The sequence below is a fragment of the Sminthopsis crassicaudata genome, chromosome 3, assembly GCF_048593235.1.
Source record: "Sminthopsis crassicaudata isolate SCR6 chromosome 3, ASM4859323v1, whole genome shotgun sequence".
NCBI classification, from domain to species: Eukaryota; Metazoa; Chordata; class Mammalia; order Dasyuromorphia; family Dasyuridae; genus Sminthopsis; species Sminthopsis crassicaudata.
Window position 1 is genome coordinate 327,477,955 of NC_133619.1, and position 18,079 is coordinate 327,496,033.

Here is an 18,079-nt window from a genome sequence, read left to right on the forward strand (position 1 = left end):
CTAGGATATGGATTAATTTTACAAGCAACACTGAAGCCCCCAATGAATTACACCTGCTAAGCTCCAACCAAATTCAAGCTGTGCACTATACCAATGTCTGACACTTTGACTGGAAAAAAAAGAAAAAAAAATTCCCCAAAACTTCAGCACAGAATAATTTTCTTCATTTGTGGAAGGGGGCATGAGGCAACAGTCCTGCTTTTAAGAGTACATACATAACAGCAGACTTTCCCTAAAAAAAGATTGTCGCGGGAGTCATTTCATGTTCTATTGCTCCGTTTGTCCCCTCCCTACGACCCCTCCCAAGCCCCTGGAAATCCCTCAAAGTGAGAATACAATGAAACTGGTTTGTATTTATAGATATTTTACAAGGTTAAATAAGAACAACAATAATAAAAAAAAATTGAACACTAAAATGAACAAGTTTTTTTTTTTTCTCTTTAATTTTCTTTCCCAACGTGACCAGTGTTGCTGAGTGAAACCCAAGTGGCCGGCGAGTTTTCCTGCACAGCTGGCTGCCTGGTGCTGGTTCAGGTGGAGTTGGAGGCTGAAGCTGATGCTGCATTATTGGTCTGTCCTCGATCTCCTGCATTAGCATCTGCAATAAGAGTTCCCAAAAGAGAAAGCATGAGCAATGCTGTTTGGAGAGAACTTTTAAATAAGACTATGAGCAGGGCGCTGAAACCTGCTTCAGAGATTGCATGCTGCCTCCCTGGGCTGCTCTGAGAGTAGGGAAAAAACTTTTCGGAAGCTATTTGCCTTCCCTTACATCAAAAACGATTAAGATTTTATAGAAGTGGCACCAACATCTGATTTACAACTGAACATGTACTATCTTCCCCTATAGAATATGAATTCCTTGAGGACAGGGCCTGTCTTGCTTTTCTATTTGGATTTAGTGAGTGCATAGTAAGTGCATAGCAAATACTCCATTATTTTCTCTTCTTTTTTCTGCATATTTGCATTTCAACCATGCTTAACTTCCCTATGAGACTATAAGCTTTTCAAGGACAAGAGCCCAATCATATCTCTTTGCAACTATCACACCTCCTGAACTGGAAAACATTTTAAAAGGCAAGGCTGGACAACTATGGTACCTAACTAATTTAGCTTAACTAATTTTTGAAACCGTATACATGATCTGTTTCTTCTTAATCTACTCTTGTTATTGCACTGATATCACATTCAGAGGTTCAAGAGTGAGTTACTGGAAAAATTTCCAGAGAGTATTTATTATCTACCAAAGTTGCAGAGGTGATGAAGGCTGCAATGGTATCCTGAAGACTTTGGCTAGTGAGTATCTTATACTGGTTTCTATTTCCCTACCTTCTTCTCTCCTGGCAGGAAATTTCTTTGTAGGATATCAAGCTCCTAACACTTTGAGATGCAAAATTTTATGTTGTGGCTGATCCCTTGCCCCTTGAGGGGAGGGGGGATAATGTAGATCAAGAAAAGATACTGTCAAAGAGATAAGACTATTGGGATTTACTCATCAGACAAACAGAGGGGCCATTTTACTTTCTGAGTTATGACTTCTTCACAAAGACCTTGTCCATTTAGTTATTTTTGTTAATATAATGATCCTAGTACCCTGTTCTAACACAGGTAATACTTCTAAACCTCCTCCTTAATTATGCTACTTTCATTCATCAAGAGCCTATTCTTAATGTTTTTAATCCCCTTTCTCTTTGAAGGATGTGCATAATGATTCTTGAGATTCAACAATCAAGTCATCCTTTCCTGTCAAAAATCCTTTTTGTCCCTATGTTCTGAACAAATCTAGTTTATGTTTTCTTTATACTACAGTGAAATGCAGACCTAGATGCTGTGATGTCAGGACTAATTAATTAGGATCAGAGAAATTTATGAAACTGAACAATTTTAACCATAAACACTGGATGTGGACAAAAAAACCTTGGCTTTAAATCCTAACACTTAATACTTGGGTGACTTTGACCAAGTAACTTTATCCCTCTGGCCTCCAGTTTCCTAATCTGATAAATAGAGAGGGTTGATCCTTAGAGTTTCTTCTAACTTTAAAACCTTTAATTGCCTGATAAGGAGTTGATTCAATCAGAAAGTACATAGCCTGTTCCTAGTTAAATTTTCTGCTGACATAGGACTTCCTACTTTTAAGTCTGAATGTCTATTATTTCATTATTTTATTTTAGGTAATGACTCTTGGGCTTCCATGACTATATTCTGATATGCCTTGGTTTCGTCTTTCTGCTGAATTTGAGAGTGATGCTCTCTGTCCTACTTCTAGTAATTTTTCCACTGTTCTTCAGAGTTCTCTATCAAATGACCTCTCTTCAATTACCTTCCTGAATTCAGCTATCAAACAAGCTCCTTTCTGTAAAGCCCATTTCATAGTAATAACAGGTACAATTTATTTTTAAAATTAATGAAATCCTACTACATACTTTTTAATTAAAGAGCTATCTCAAAAAAAATCTTGCAGTTCATGTTCTGGATAGGTGTTAATTTCTGATTGGATGAGATGTGTTAAACCTTCAAATATATATAGTTAAGATATGAGATATAAAAGCACCTAAAACTGGTATGTATGTAAGGAAGGGCACAGTAATTATCTAACAATAGTAATCCTGCAACAGATTCTCATTCAGAGCAATCTAATAAAATAAAATCTATTTTCAGCAATTTATAAATACTTTTTTACCTGTTCTTAGCAGTTTTGTATGCTGTATCATTCTTAAATGCTTGACAAAAAGATTTATTGGTTTACTGGAAATATAACACACATAAACACTGTCCCTGGAAACATCTTAATAAGCTCTGTTCTAACCAGCCCTTCTCTCACAACAAAGGCTGAAACTGAGTTAGATAAATAACTCCAAGTTAAACTTGTTTTGTCTACATCAAATTTACTTCTGGTTCAGATCTTGTTAAGCAACAAATGAAATAGAATTCTTTTGCAGCCAATATCTCACATCATATATCAAGATGAGATCACAATGTGTCCGTGGATTTAGACATAAAAGGTAAATACCATAAGTAAATTAGGTGAGCAAGGAATAGTTTACCTGTAAGGTCTATGGAGAAGGGAAGAATTTATGACCAAACAAGGGCTAGAAATTATGAAATTCAAAATAGATAATTTATTACATTAAAAGTTGTGCACAAATAAAAACAATGCAACCAAGATTAGAAAGAGAGCAGAAAGTTGTCTTTTTTACAGACATAATTTCTGAAAATGGCCTCATTTCTTATTTAGAGAATTGAGTCAAATTTATAAGAGTATAAGTCATTCCCCAGTTGACAAATGGTCAAAGGATATGAACAAGCAGTTTTCAGATGAAGAAAAAGTTAACTATAGTCATAAAAAATGCTCAAAGAAGTGCTCTTATACCTATAAAATTGACTAAAAAGACAGAAAAGGAAAATGACAAACATTGGAAAAGAGGTGGGAAAATTGGGACATTAATGCATCCTCGGTGGAATTGTGAAATGATCCAGCCATTTGAGAAAAATTTAGAACTATATCCAAAAAGTAATCAAACTATGCATACTCTTTGATGCAGCAATACTACTACTAATAGCTCAATATCCCAAAGAAATCATAAAAAAAAAAGGAGAAAAGGATCTACAAAAATATTTGTTATAGCTCTTTTTGTGGTGGCAAAGAAAACTGAGGGAATGCCCATCAATTGGGTAAAACCTGAACAATTTGTGATATATGAATGTAAAAGGATACTATTGTACTATAAGAAACAAAGAAATGAAGAAAAGATGGATTTCAGAAAAACCTGTAAAGACTTGCAGGATTGATTCTGGATGAAAAGAACAGAACTGGGAGAACACTGCATAGAGCAATGACAATACTGTGTGATGATCAAATATAATTGATTTAGTTCTTAGCAATACAATGATCCAAGACAATTCCAAAATCTCATGATGGAGAATGCTATCCACATCCAGAGAAAGAATTATGGAATCTGAATATAGATTGAAGCCCATTATTTTCACTTTTTGTGTCTTTTCTCTTTTGTTCTGTTTCTTCTTTTACATTGCTAATGTGGAAACAGGTTTCCATGATTGCATATGTATTAATCTATATAAAGTTGCCTGCCATCTTGGGGAAGAGAGGGAGGAAGCAAAATTTGAAACTCAAAATCTCATAAAAATCAATGTTGAAAACAATCTTTACGTGTAATTGGAAAAAATATACTATTTGCAAAAAAACCCACAAATTCTATGCTAGGAAGCACATGGCATGATTTGCTCATCTGCCAATCCAAGGATATCTTTGAAGTGTGTTTTATTTATCTGTAAAGAATTTTGAAAGTCTTTTATAGATTTTTAAATATGATACCAGAACCAAATTCTACTTTTAAGCATTTCATTTTAAACCACTTAAAAATGGAATCAAACCCCTTAGATTTGGATTTTTGCTATTCTCTTCTGTAATATGCCCAAGTTGCTTGATAGAAAAATTTTGGTTGTTGATTATTTTGCCTAAAAAGAAAGGAATCTGTATTTATACAGCTCAATTTTTTGTCTAAAAGCACATAGAATATATGTTTCTTTAAAAACCCTGTTTTTAGGAGGTTGATTCTAGGTTCTTGATTCTATGGAGAAGGGAAGAATTTATGACCAAACAAGATCAAATTATGAGAGAGGAAAACCAAAAGAAATTCTTAATACTATAAATTTTAGCATTCAACAGATAACCATCATTCACTGATTGTGATGTAAGATTTTCTGACATATAAAGTTAAACTTCAAAGCAGAATTCACAGATAAAAGAGCTAAGAAGATGTGGTGAAAAGGGCTCTTTTCTTCTCAAACTTCCCCAATAACATCCCTTCTGCAATCTCAACTGAAGACCTTGATTATTTTACTGAGCATTGTGAATTCCCTTGAGATCCATTCTTCCTTCATTCCAGTTTCTGATGAAGATGGGGCTCTTACTACCAAGCCCAATTTGTAACTAGTGTTCATGTAACCTTAGTCTCTCATCCCCTCCCCCCTTCTCCAGTAAAATGCTCCCATAATCACCTTCTTAATTTTTATTTCTATCTACAGGTTCCTTCCTTGAAGCTTACACATATGCTTTAAAAACCCTTTCTAGACTTCACCATACCCTCAAGAAATCACTCTATATCCCTTTTACCTTTTTCGCCACATTCTTAGAAAAAGTTATCTATATTCATTGGCTCTATAATCTCTCATTCTCTCAATAATTTGCAATCTGGTTTCTGATGCAATCAGTGAAATGCTCTTTCCAAAAGTGCCAATGGTTTTTTAACTGCCAAATAGGATGGCTTTTTCTTGGTTCTTACCTTTTTGCTAATTGCTGACACTGGCACTGTTGATTGCTCTTTATTCCTGAATGTTCTCTTCTCTGGATTTTTATGACACTGCTCTCTTGGTCCTCTTCCTGTCTGACCTCTCCTCAATTTCCTTTGCTGAATCATCATCCAGACCCCACCTCTTAACTATGTGTATATCCAGACGCCGCCGTCCTGGGCTCTCTTCTCCTTCTGAAATCACTTTCAGTGCTTTTGTCAACTCCTATGGGTTTTATAATAATTGTTATGCTGACAACTCTTAAAATCTGCCTAGCCCTGGTCTCTCTCTTGATCTCCAGTCCCACTATCCTTTCTAAGAAGCTGCCAAATCTCGTCATCTCTAAATAAATACTCTCTCCAGTTGCATAGGCACCACTCTAGACAGGTCCTTATCACCTTTTGCCACAGCCTCTCCAATGATTTCTGGGCCAAGTCTCTTTACTCTTTATTTTCAACACAGTTGCCAAAGTGATTTCTGTAAAGTGTAGAGTTCACTCTGCCCACCACTCCCTTACTCAAACTCTAGTGGTTCCCCATTATTTCCAGGATTAAAAATAAGCTCCCATTTGAAATTTAAAGCCCTTCAGACAATGGCCCTATCCTGGCATCTCAATCCTGTTATATATCCGCTTCCAATCAGACTCTCTTTCTCAAAAATGGCACCAAATTTCTAGTCTCCATGTCTTAGTACTGGCTATTCTCTTCCTATTTTCTCTCCTCCCTGAAATGCACTCTCCTTTTTTCTCACTTTCACATCTTAGAATCCCTGGGCTCCTTTCAAGTCACAGTCTTCTTTTACCTTCCTTGATCCTCCCCAGCTGTTAGTGCTCTTCCCATGATCTAGTCTATATATACACACTGCCTTTTCTCTCTAGAGTAGGGTCTGTTTACTTTTGCATTGTATCTTCAATGCCCAGCATAGTTCCTGGTATGAAGTATGTACCTAATAAACACTTACTGACTGGTTGGATGATGTGATTTATATGTGTGCTTAAGCAGACTTTCTTTTAGAGCTTAAACTGGAAATAAAACCTAAGCTACTTAATATAATTATAAAGCTCACTCTTAGTTTAGTCTATTTTGTATGTTTTAAAGACACCATCTCTTTAAATCAGAACTCAACTTTAGGATAATACATATTGCTGACAAGAGCACTATATTTTTTAAGCATGAGAGCACTAAAGTACCTGCTTATTTGCACAGAGCATTATAAAATGGCTTGGGAATAATTCCAGTTATTATTTAATTGGCTTCAAACTAATATTTAATAACAGCTTCTCTCCTTTGTATGAGGCTAAAGAAGGTAGCAGGTTGCTCATTTGTGGGGGGAAGAAGACAACACTGTTCCCGAGAGAAAACAAGAAAAAATAAATTAAATTATCTCCTTGGGTAAAACCATTCTTATTAAATATACAATGGCATAGAACCATATATAAAATATATAGACAAAATGTTAAATACATATTAAAGCCTCCAAATATAACTCCCTTCTAACCTGAGCTTTTAAAATACATACATTTATATGTACCTACACAAACCAAGATCATAGAGTTAAAGCTGGAAGGGGCCCCAGAAGCCATTAGTCTAGCCCCTTCATACAACAGATCAGGAAACTGAGGCCCAGAGAGATTAACAGCCATATTCTCATGCACATTCACCCAGAGAAGAAGCATAGTATAGTATAAAAAGGTATTAGATGTGAAACTTGGCTTTGCTACTTACAATTTACTACATTAGGCTTCAGGTTCTCCACCATTAATACTTTTTCTGCCCTCTCCTCTCCCCTGCTCCCCTCTCTTGATATTGGGCGATTCTTTCACAGCACATCTAAGACAGTAGGATGGTGGGAAGACCCACCAGCACTAAGAGGACTCTTCTTTCCTTCCCTTGCACTGTTTGACTTCATAGGGATTGTACAAGATGGGAATAAGTAATTCTTTTTCCTTCTGACAAAAAGATAACCATGGGTCTTGTCTTAACATCTATCCAGCCTCTATATCTTGCAATGTACCCCTATCAAGAAGTTTTGATTCAAATCCACCTCTGGGTGAACCTAAGTAACTCACTTTACTTCTGATTGCTCCTAGCAACCTTAAGGCTCTAAGATGCGAAAGAGGCTCTAACTTTCATTTGGTGGAAGGAGATTTTTCATTTGGGAGTTCCTTACCCCAATGAAAATCATAAGTCCAGTTCCTACTCCTATTTTTGGAATTTTAAAACTTAGGCAACTTCACATATTTATACAGATATGAGATAAATGTAGAATTACATGGAAAGATCTGAGATAGACACACTCCTTCCACACACATCAGAATAGACAGATGGACAAAGACCCATAATGAACACACACACACACACACACAAAAAAAAAAACATATAACATAGTTATCAATTAGTAGTGATGATTAAGGAACTGTTTTGTTGTTGTTGTTTTTTTTTTAATTTTTTAAACTTAAAATTTTGAGTTTCAAATTCTATCCCTTCTATTCTCCCAATCTTCCCTACTCCCTGAGATGGTAAGTAACCAGATACAGATTATATATGTACAATTGCATAAAATAATCCCATATTAGTTACTTTGTATAAGATGACTTGAATAAAAGAAAAAGAATGAAAGGAAATGAAAAATAGCATGTTTTTAGTATGTATTTAATCAATATCAGTTTTTTTCTGGAGGAGGATAGTATACTTCATCATTATTCCAGTGGGGATTGTTTTAAATTTTTGTATTGCTGAAAATAGCTAGATCATTCACAGTTCTTCATTAAGCCATGTTTGCTGTTACGGTATACAACATTCTCCTGATTCTGCTCACTTTACTATGCAATAATTCATGTAAATCTTTCCAGGTTTTTCTGAAACTATCCTGCTTGTCATTTCTTATAGCACAATAATATTTCACTATAATCACATATCATTCCCAATTGATGGGCACAAGTTCCATTCCAATTCTTAGCCAGAAGGTACTAAGTTAATCATTGTGGGCTCCATTTTTTTCTTAAGGAGCTTGTAATTTAACAGAGAAGACATAAACATGCAGAACATAAAATAGTGACACAAAAAAATAAACAGCATATTAATGAAGAATATCTTAAGTTATGATACAAAGGAAAAAAAAGAGATTTGGAATGAGAAGATGTGAGTTCAAGCTGTGGTTCTTGTAACTTTATATGATTTTGAGTAAGTTATTTAACTTTTCTAGGTTTCAGGTTAAATATAAAAAGGAACAGTAATGCTGATTTTCAACACCTACCTCATTAGACAATTTTGATGATCAAATGGGGCAATATGTGCAAAATATTTTGCTAACAAAATAATGTGTGTGTGTGTGTGTGTGTGTGTGTGTGTGTGTGTGTGTAAAAGGGAAGCAGTAGAGTAAGCAGAATGGGTCTTGGAAACCTTGTATTCATGCCAAGGCTTTGCTACTTATTACCTATGGCTGTGGGCAAGTCACTTAATCTTTCTAAGTCTCAGTTTTCTCACTTGTTTATAATGGGTATACTCATACTTCCTATTATACTTAGTTGTTGTGAGAAAAGTAGTTATATAGATTGTAAAAGTACTATAGAAATATGAGCAATTATCATTATTACCAAAGGATACACAATGACTGAAGAGATGGTAAGAGCTAAATGCTCTCAGTGAGGCTCAAGTCACCAGGTCCAAAAGTACATTCCAGGGCACTGAAAGAACTTGCAGATGTGACTGATGAATTGTTGTTGGTGATTTCTGAAAAATTGTGGAGAATGGAAGAGGAGCTTCAGGAATAGAGGCAGGTATAATGTACCACACTTTTCAGAAAGGGGAAGAACATGGTCTAGATTCTCCTAGGCCAGTGTAACTTTGATTGTGGTTCTTGGCAAAATTCTAGAGTGCTCTATTGCAGGGATGGCACCACTTGGAAAGGTCTGGCTACCACGTGGGATAATGTATAAGGGTAGGATGGAATTATGAGCTCATTCTAATTAGATAAAATTTTACTGGGATAAGTGCAAAGCTCTTATTATTAAAAAAAATTATCTGCATCTGTGTAAGCCAGTATAGATGTGGCTAAACAATGATTCATGTGAACAGAATGTGGGGATTTTAGTAAACTGTAGATTCAGTGATGAAGCAGCAGGGTGACATGGCATTCAAAAACATGAATATGAAATTAAGTTCCACTAAAACAAACATAATCTAGAATAAGGCTCACTATCCTCTGCTCTAGTCTAAACATATCTTTGCTATCAGTCAGCTGTACATTTTAGGCAACAAAGTAGAGTTTATACAAAATATGGTACACCACGATGGTGAAGGAACTACAAAACATGCTGTGGAAGTATGAGTTGAAGGATAGGTGAATATTTAGCTTAGAAAAGACTTAAGGAAAACATGATAGCTGTCAAATATGTGAAGGTTTACCACTTGATTTGTCCTGCTTTATCCTAGAGGAGAGAATTATAAGCAAATGGATTTAGGTAAACTATATTGAAACAAACAAACAAAAAATCTAAAAATAAGAGTTGTTCAAAAGGGAAATAATTCTCAAGATTGTATCTTCTCATTTTGGAAGTTTTTGAGTAGTTTCCTACTTCAGTCAGAAGATGAGAAGTCTCTTCTAATTCTGGATTCTATCATTAGTTGCTAAGGGAATCACAGAGACAATAAATATTAAAGGTCAGATCAGGGAGAAAGATCACTCTGGGCTAGAGTAGCTTGGGAAAGCTTAATGGAAAAAGAAGGATTTGAGTTTGAAGGATAAGTAGATCATAAACCCACATGCAGATAAGCAAATGCACACAAGAATACAGAGAGGAGCACATCCTTTGTTGACTGTCTATGGGCTTTCATTGAGCCTTTTTAATGTTATTTTGTTAGCTTAAATAGAGTTGATCCTACATATTAAGTCATATAAGCCTGAATACTTGAAGAAGAGTCGAGGAGTCTTTTCCTTATTTTTGTGGATATTTAGACACAAATATTCTGATATTCATTTGGAGTAATGGGAGCAAAATGAATGAGAGATTGAATCCAAGCCTTAAAAGCCCAGAAGGGTCAGTAATAAGAGAGTTACACTTATGTCTCTCTATCTCTTGAGATCTATCAGGTGGGACTATATATGTTCCATAGAACCACAGTGCTAGAATTTCGGGCCTAGCCTGCTATCAGAATAGCTCTATCCCATTTTCTCAACACTTGTTGTTTCATCTGGAAGCCAAGTTACCTCCCCATTTTACCTTAAATTACTGTGACTTCTGACTTCTCCCCTCCCACCAAAGGAGAAAGAGTCACACCATCCTTACCTCTGCTGGGACACCTGGAAGAACTTAGTATTGCAACAGAGTTCAATCAGCCTCTCATTTGGTAGGTGCCAGCTTGCCCCAAGCTAACATATATATGATATAATATAATATAATATGTAATATATATAATGTTACCATCTAAATATAATTCTAGGTTACTTTCTTGTTGAGTCTTTCCTTCTTGTCTCCATCTGCCAATAGCTCTCTTTTGGTCTGTGTCCATAAGTGCTGGTAGAGGGGGCTCTCTCCTCAGTATCTTAGTGTGTGGTCCTGTTTCCAGCCCTCCATCTACCTGTGTTTTTCCATTTGATTCCTTGATGTTGATGATTCCCTTGTGGAGGCCTTCCCCTAAGGGAGGGAGATCATGCCCACATGGAAACCCCATTTTTCTGTTTCTTGGCACTGCTTCCTCATGCTAGCTCTCCCAAGTCTCTGTTTATTGCTCAGGAATTCTTGGTTTCCATCCTTGGGCTCTAATTCTATATCCAAGTGACTCCATAGCAGCTATACTTATTAAGTGCCTTCCATATGCACTGTTAGGCACAAGAGGAAACAAGGATAAACATCAGATATCCTTGCTTTTTATGAAGGGACTTTTCCAGATTATCACTGAAAGTGATTCACAAAACAATGAATTTAAGAGAAAAAAGTTACATAACCATACCTCCAACTGGTACTGATTGTGATCTTCTGAATAATCAGGGGGAGTCCTTTTCACTGAAAGCTATAGCTACATTAGATGACTATAGATATATCTTTGTTTTTTGTCTTGTTTTGTTTTTGATGAGGCATTTAGGGTTAAGTGATTTGCCCAGAATCAGTTAGTATTGTATTTGAGGCCATGAACTCGGATCCTCCTGAATACAGGGTTTATAATCTTATTTATTGTATTATCTAGCTGCCCCAGGTTAGATGATCATGAAAAGGAAAGTACTGAGAAAGGAAATGAGGCTATATTCAGACTGAAATAATTAGTCCACTCAGGTAATAAGTTTTGTAAAGGGAATGCTTTGTAAAGTTGCCAGCTGTCAGATGCTTAACCTTATTGGAACTCTGTTTCCTCAATGCTAAAGGGAAGGAATTGGCTAGAAAACTTCTGAAGTTCCTTCCAACTCTAAACTTTTCCTCCTTTAAGACACTGTTGAAGAGAGGCACTGAGGATATTCTGGAAGTCAGTTGCTCTCAGATAGGGAACAGGTGTCATAGTACTTCTTTGTAGTTAGATTCAGTGTAAAAAGCAAAGATGACCTATGATTAATATTTCAATATCTATGCTCTCACTGATATGGATACTCCTAACAAAGATATAAATATCCCAACATGGCCATGATTTTTTATTCTGTGTGACTCCAGTTCATATCCTACCCTATATCATCCATAAAAAGAAATTATTCCTCATCAAACCTTCCCCCAGCTCTCATTCCCTGACATTGTGTGGATATCAACTGAGTACATAAACAATTCCTGAGTTATTCTTTGCTCGTTACATGACTAGTTCATTTGTCTTCTGTCCATATATCTCTCCAAACATAGTCTCTATGCTATTTCCCTAAGGCAATTCTTTGTTAGTTCCTACTATGCACCTTTTCATTGTTCTTCAAGTGACCCACAACTTTAATTCTTAAGAGATTCTGGTATTTTATATATATATATATATATATATATATATATATATATATATATATATATATATATATATATATATAGTGTCACTGGAAAAATGCTGATATTAAAAAGAGAGGTTTTATCCTAAAAAAAAAAAAAAAAAAAAAAAAAAGTATCTGCTGATGGGTAAAATAATGAAAAGCTAAGAAGATTTTTTTAAAAAGAAAAAAATCACAAACTATTATCAGCTATAAACATTGCTCTATATTAATATGAAGAAAAGTGCAAATCAAAATAGCTGAGCGTATACCTCACATGAAGCAAACTGGAAAAGATGACAAGATCAAAGTAATCTATGTCAGAGGGGGTATAATAGAGATACTAATATACTGCTGATGTAACAGTGAATTTCCCCCAACTATCCTGGAAAGCTTTTTAGAATTATGAGAAGAAAGTAATCATATGTTCATATCCTTTGATGCAGGTCCTACTGCTAGGCATTTACAAAGAAAAGAGATAAATTATAAAAATAAAGATCTCAAATAAAACAAAATATTTATAACAGTATTTTTTTTGGGGGGGGGCGTGGAATAAACACCTGTGAACAGAGTAGATGCCCGTCGACAGGAGAATGATAGAACACTCTGTTACATGTATACAATGGGATATTACTACACAGAAAGAAACAATATGAAGAATATAGGGAAGTAAAGAGAAACTTTATGAATTGAAGCAGAGTGCATAAAATCACAATGATCATTAACAATATGAATGAAAAAAACAAAAACAAAAACAAAAACCCAGCAATAAGACTATCACCCAGAATACTGTCTCAAATAGACATTAGAATATAATCTTCCTTTCTTTGCAGAGTAATAGTAATGGCAGATGGATGGATATGAATGTATTATTAATATTGCAAATAATTTTGAGTTGATTGGTTTTGCTGAACTGATTTCTTCTCCCCCTGCCCCCTTTTTGTTCTTTGTTAAAAAGGAATGTTCTCTGGGAACAGGAGGGGCAAGGAACATATTGGGAAATGAAGGCGACATTAAAACAAAAGATGTTAAGAGAATGTAAATGCAAAAAGATAGGTCTTTGTTCAGGGAGAAATTTGGGGGTCATTAAAAGGACTGTATGATTTTCATGAGGAATATAAACCATTTGTCAGCTATATATTATGGTCTCCATACTTAATCAGATCTTGAATAGCTGGGTTAAATCTTGACATGTAAATGCACTTGAACCATGTATTGGTAATTTCTAACTTTCACTGCTTAAGATTTTGCTGTGTTGTTTGTTCATTGAAAGCTGCTTAATTCCAATTTCCTGTAATTTTACTATTTTAAAAAAGTGTATGGACAAATGAAAAGAAGGGAACTTTCAGTTATTTCTGAAAAGAACATTGACACAATTTTGTATATCCGTGCATTAAAAAAAAACCCAAATTGGACTTGTGTGATTCATGGTAGGGAGTTCCCACAGAAGGAATTCTATCAATGAAAATCAATATCTTATCTGTAACTTTCTAGATCTTAGCTATTTAGAGTACTGAGAAGCTAAGTGACATAATTTTGATCACAGTCTACTTTGTCAGAGATAACTTAAATAAATATAAGTCTTCCTGACTTCAAAACCAGATCTCTTATCAACTACAGTTTAGCAAAACTTATTCAGCAGAGAAAATGAAACTGTCATGTATTTTTAGTGTGATGATAACAAAGTGACAAATATCTAAGACAATAATGATTAAAAAGATTACTTTTATCAAAATAGAAAGAAATGTTCACAGAATTTTTAGCATGCTTATATCACTATTATATTTATTTTTCCCTCTGAAATGTGTATATAAGTAATATGTGTAACATATTTATGTACATGACAGTACTTGAAGAACAGCTGAGGCAAGTACTATTATTATTAAATAACAGCTCACATTACAAAGTATTTTATCTATATTTATCTTGATCCTTATAACAATCTCATGAATTCCTAAGAAAAGATTTATGTTTTACTATTTGTATTCTGAGATAATAAATGATCTATAGTGATAAACCTGAGTTTGGCTCTCTGTTATGTTTTTGCTTCTATAATTGTCACTATGTATGACAGTGCATTTTCTAGTTCTGTTTTTTTCACCTGGCAATACTTTTAGACTATCCATGTTTCTCAATTTCTCATTTTCATCATATCTTATGGTAAATAGTAAAAGTCCTTTACATTAACATCGAATAATTTAATCCCTTTGTTATCTATCTCATTTTACCACCCTTTAAATATTTAAAGACCTCTATCATCTCTCTCATCCAGCTACAGAATCCTTGAATGGTGATTGATAAGACAATTTTGATAATCAATTATCCAAATTAACCTCCTCTAGATGTCCTTTATACTTAGGCAGTGTGAATGTGGAAACAAGAACTGAAGACAGTACTCTAGATATAGTCTGATATAGTACAGTCAACTTTTCACTTCCTATGATCTAAATGAAATCCCCCCCTTTTTTTGAGGAAAAAACAAGGAATGCTGTTGTTGTTGTTGTTGTTTTTTTTAGAAACCAAATCACATTGAGGATTTATATTAACATTGTGTTCAGCTAAAACTCCTGGATATTTTTTATATTAGATATTAGAAAAACAGGTCTCTTCCATTTTGTACTATAACTTAAACACATGAGTTAAAAAAAATCTAAATTTTGGTATTTTAAACTAAAATTGTTAAAATTTATCTTTCAGTTTGTTGTTCTAGTCTTGTGTGACAATTGTTTTATTGGTATCATTCGCAAACACTCCTTTAAAATCAAGGATAAAAATGAGGGCTGATGTAGGGCCAAGGGCAAGTCTCCAGCAAAGTTACCAAAGACCTCCCTTTAGGCTGATTCAACAAATAATTAGCATATTTTTGCATATGGTGATTTGATAAGTAGCAGATCCACCTAATAAGCACTATTATTTGGCCCACATTTCACCATATTATCCATAGGACATCTTAAAAGATGACACAAAATACCTGTCTAAAACTCAGATGTAAGTATGCCTTTGCCAACTAACTTGGGTCATTAAAGAGGAAATGGGACTTAGTTTAAACATGCTTTGCTTTAGTAAACCTTTGTTAGTTTCCAGTGATTAGCATTTTTCCCCCCAAATGTTTAAAATCCTAGAATGCATAGTAAATAAACCATTTATCTCTCTTATGACATTGCAGCACCATGGTGCAAGCCCTCATGTTTCTACTATTGCAGTGGCCTGTAGTTGGTTTCCTTGGCATAAGTTGCTCCCCATTCCAATCCTTCTTTCATTTAACTATCAAACTGATTTTTCTGTAAGTAGAAAACTATGGCACGACTGACACCTCAATAAACTCCCTACTACTTCCAGAAAATTGTTTGGCATTCAAAGCTCTTCATACATTGATTCCCTTCTACCTTTCCAATCTTCTTATACCATACTTGGATCCTTTATGTATTCTGGGATCCAATAATACTGACCACTTTGAAACACCCAATCTCTCAACTCCAGGCATTTTCATTAGTTGTTCTCACTATTGCATTTTCATTAATCGTTCCCAATGCTTCGAACTCTCTTCCTCTTAACCTATACTTCTGGGATTCCCTATGTTCTTTTAAGTCTCAGCTAAAGAACTATCTTCTACAAGAAGCCTATCTAGTCTTCCTTAATCTTAGTGACTTCCTTTTGAGATTATCCCCAATTTACTGTGTATTTATCTTATTTGTACATAATTGTCTGCATTGTTTTTTGTGGTTTTTGCTTCCTGATCTTTCTTTACATCACCATGCCTAGCATGACTAACAAATGTTAGCTCTTAACAAATGCCTGTTGACTTGTTGATTTTCCTGACACAAAAATCAAATCAGATTCTCGAATATTTCACCCTTCCCCCCACCCTTTTCGAAAAGACCATATCTACCTGCTTCTGTTCTTTTGACACTTCTTGAATCTTTCACAATTTGAATCTAATGTCACAAATATTATACAATAGGTTTGCAAATTATTCCCGTACCTCATAAAGTATTTTTTCTTGCCTTGGCACCTGAATTCACTTAGTGAAATATTTGAGCAAGGAAGGGAATAAATTAACAATGAGAAAAAAACAAAACAAAACAAAAAAACGACAACCCACACCATTAATGAGCTAAAAAAAAACCTCAACATACTGGGGGGTTGGGGAAATACAAAAAAATAAATATGATAAAATGTAGCATGTCATAGGGCTCAGCAAAAATCAAGACAAAATGATTTACTAAAATTAGTAAAATTTGGTGGAAAAGATAACTTTCAATTTACAAATAAACAAGAATGACAATCCCTCACTTAAAGGGGATATTATAAAGGAAGAGAAGGATTTTTAAATGCCAGAAATGGGGAGAAAGTATGTTTTATATGTATCTTAATGGCCAGAGAATACAGAATAAGACTGGAGAACAAGTGGTAGCTCATATTCACTGAACCTATAAAATTGCAGTCACTGCCACTGGTGGTGAGGAAAATCAAGAATGAATTCACACTTGTCAAAGGAGGATGGTTTGCCAAAGGATGTCTAATAAGATAACTACTTTTGGCATCTATCTTAGAGATTTTCACTGTAGAAAATTATTTAACTAAGACCTCAGTGATAGTTAGCTATTTAAATATGATCAGTCTAGTTTCAGCTCATGTCTGAGGCTATGATTCTAAACTCCAGAGGTTTGGGATATTCCTGTCCATAGTTCAAATATCACTTTCTACATGAAGCTTGAGTCCTAACTCTTCTAAGATGTTAATGTTCTTAAAATTACTTTGTGCTTACTTTGTGTATCTTGCCAAAGTTTACAAAAATGAGCATATACTACAAAACTCTCATTTTCTTTATATAAATTTATACATGTATATTTTCTATCTTGCCAGAACAGCTGAAGTTTATGTAGCACTTTTAAGTCTGGCAAAAGGCATCATTTATTTGCATGAGTTAAAAATATATGAATTTAGTGAGGGCAAGGAATGCTCATTTTTATTTTTACAACCCAGGTATTTAGCAAATAAAAAATTAACTAAAATAATCAAATTTGGTCTTAGGGAAGAGAGCTATCTTTTCAGAGATGAATATTTAGTTGTGGTGGCCGGTTTTAATCAATTGACTTTATTTCTTTTTCATTAAAAATTAAAAAAAAAATAAGGGGTGGCTTTTTGAATATGGGGGGGTGGGGAACGTGAAAGACATATAAAAACAAAATATGCCTCTCTGCATATGAGTCATCTTTCATATCCAGAATTCTTACTCTCCCCCCTTCCCCAAGGCTCAACTAGTGTGAAATTTCTCTGATTTATCTAAATGTCAGTTTTCTCCCTCCTCAAATTACTTGCTTTTGGTAGATTCTCAAGTAGAATGTAAACTTTGAGGGAGAATAGTTTTGTTTTTGTATCCTCAATACTTAAACAGAATACCTGCATTCTTAGTAAATGTTTGAACTGAATTGAGAAGAAACACATATAGGTCACTGTAAATGAAGAAACAAAACAATTTATTTGGAGAGAAAGGAAAGAGGCAAAAATGGCTCTAAAATTTTGAATCTGGTTAAACCAGAAAGAGGGTGGTACATTCGCAAAGTAAAGGATTTTAAGTTAATTGATGAGTTTAGTTTTAGGCACATTTGGTTTGATTTGTTGGGTGGGAGACTTTTTCAAGTGAAGGAAACAAGCATATTGAAGGATGCTATATGGGAATGCAACACTTCAGTACTCCAGTTCAGAAAAAATGAGAGACAGGGGATTCAACAGTTAGCAATGGAAAGTTTAGTATTGGACAGAAGGAAGATCATCTCATAATCTGAAATTGAAGCAAAGGAGAATGTAGCAAAGTTCTGAGGCATGATGGTGAGGA

General features: G+C 34.7%; 1 protein-coding gene across 4 annotated transcripts in view; it reads right to left on the reverse strand.

Moving 5' to 3' along the window:
• Positions 1-338: 338 nt before the first annotated feature.
• The window catches only part of GSK3B (glycogen synthase kinase 3 beta), a 226,549-nt gene continuing 208,808 nt past the window's right edge, over positions 339-18,079 (reverse strand). For 2 of the 4 annotated variants that reach the window (XM_074301331.1, XM_074301329.1), the window contains 2 exons: positions 8,906-9,041; positions 339-598 (listed from right to left, as the gene is read on the reverse strand). In XM_074301331.1, coding sequence (XP_074157432.1) covers positions 8,941-9,041 — 101 coding nt within the window. In that variant the 3' untranslated portion in view covers positions 339-598; positions 8,906-8,940. The remainder of the gene's footprint in view (positions 599-8,905; positions 9,042-18,079) is intronic. The other 2 variants (XM_074301332.1, XM_074301330.1) reach the window with 1 other exon arrangement.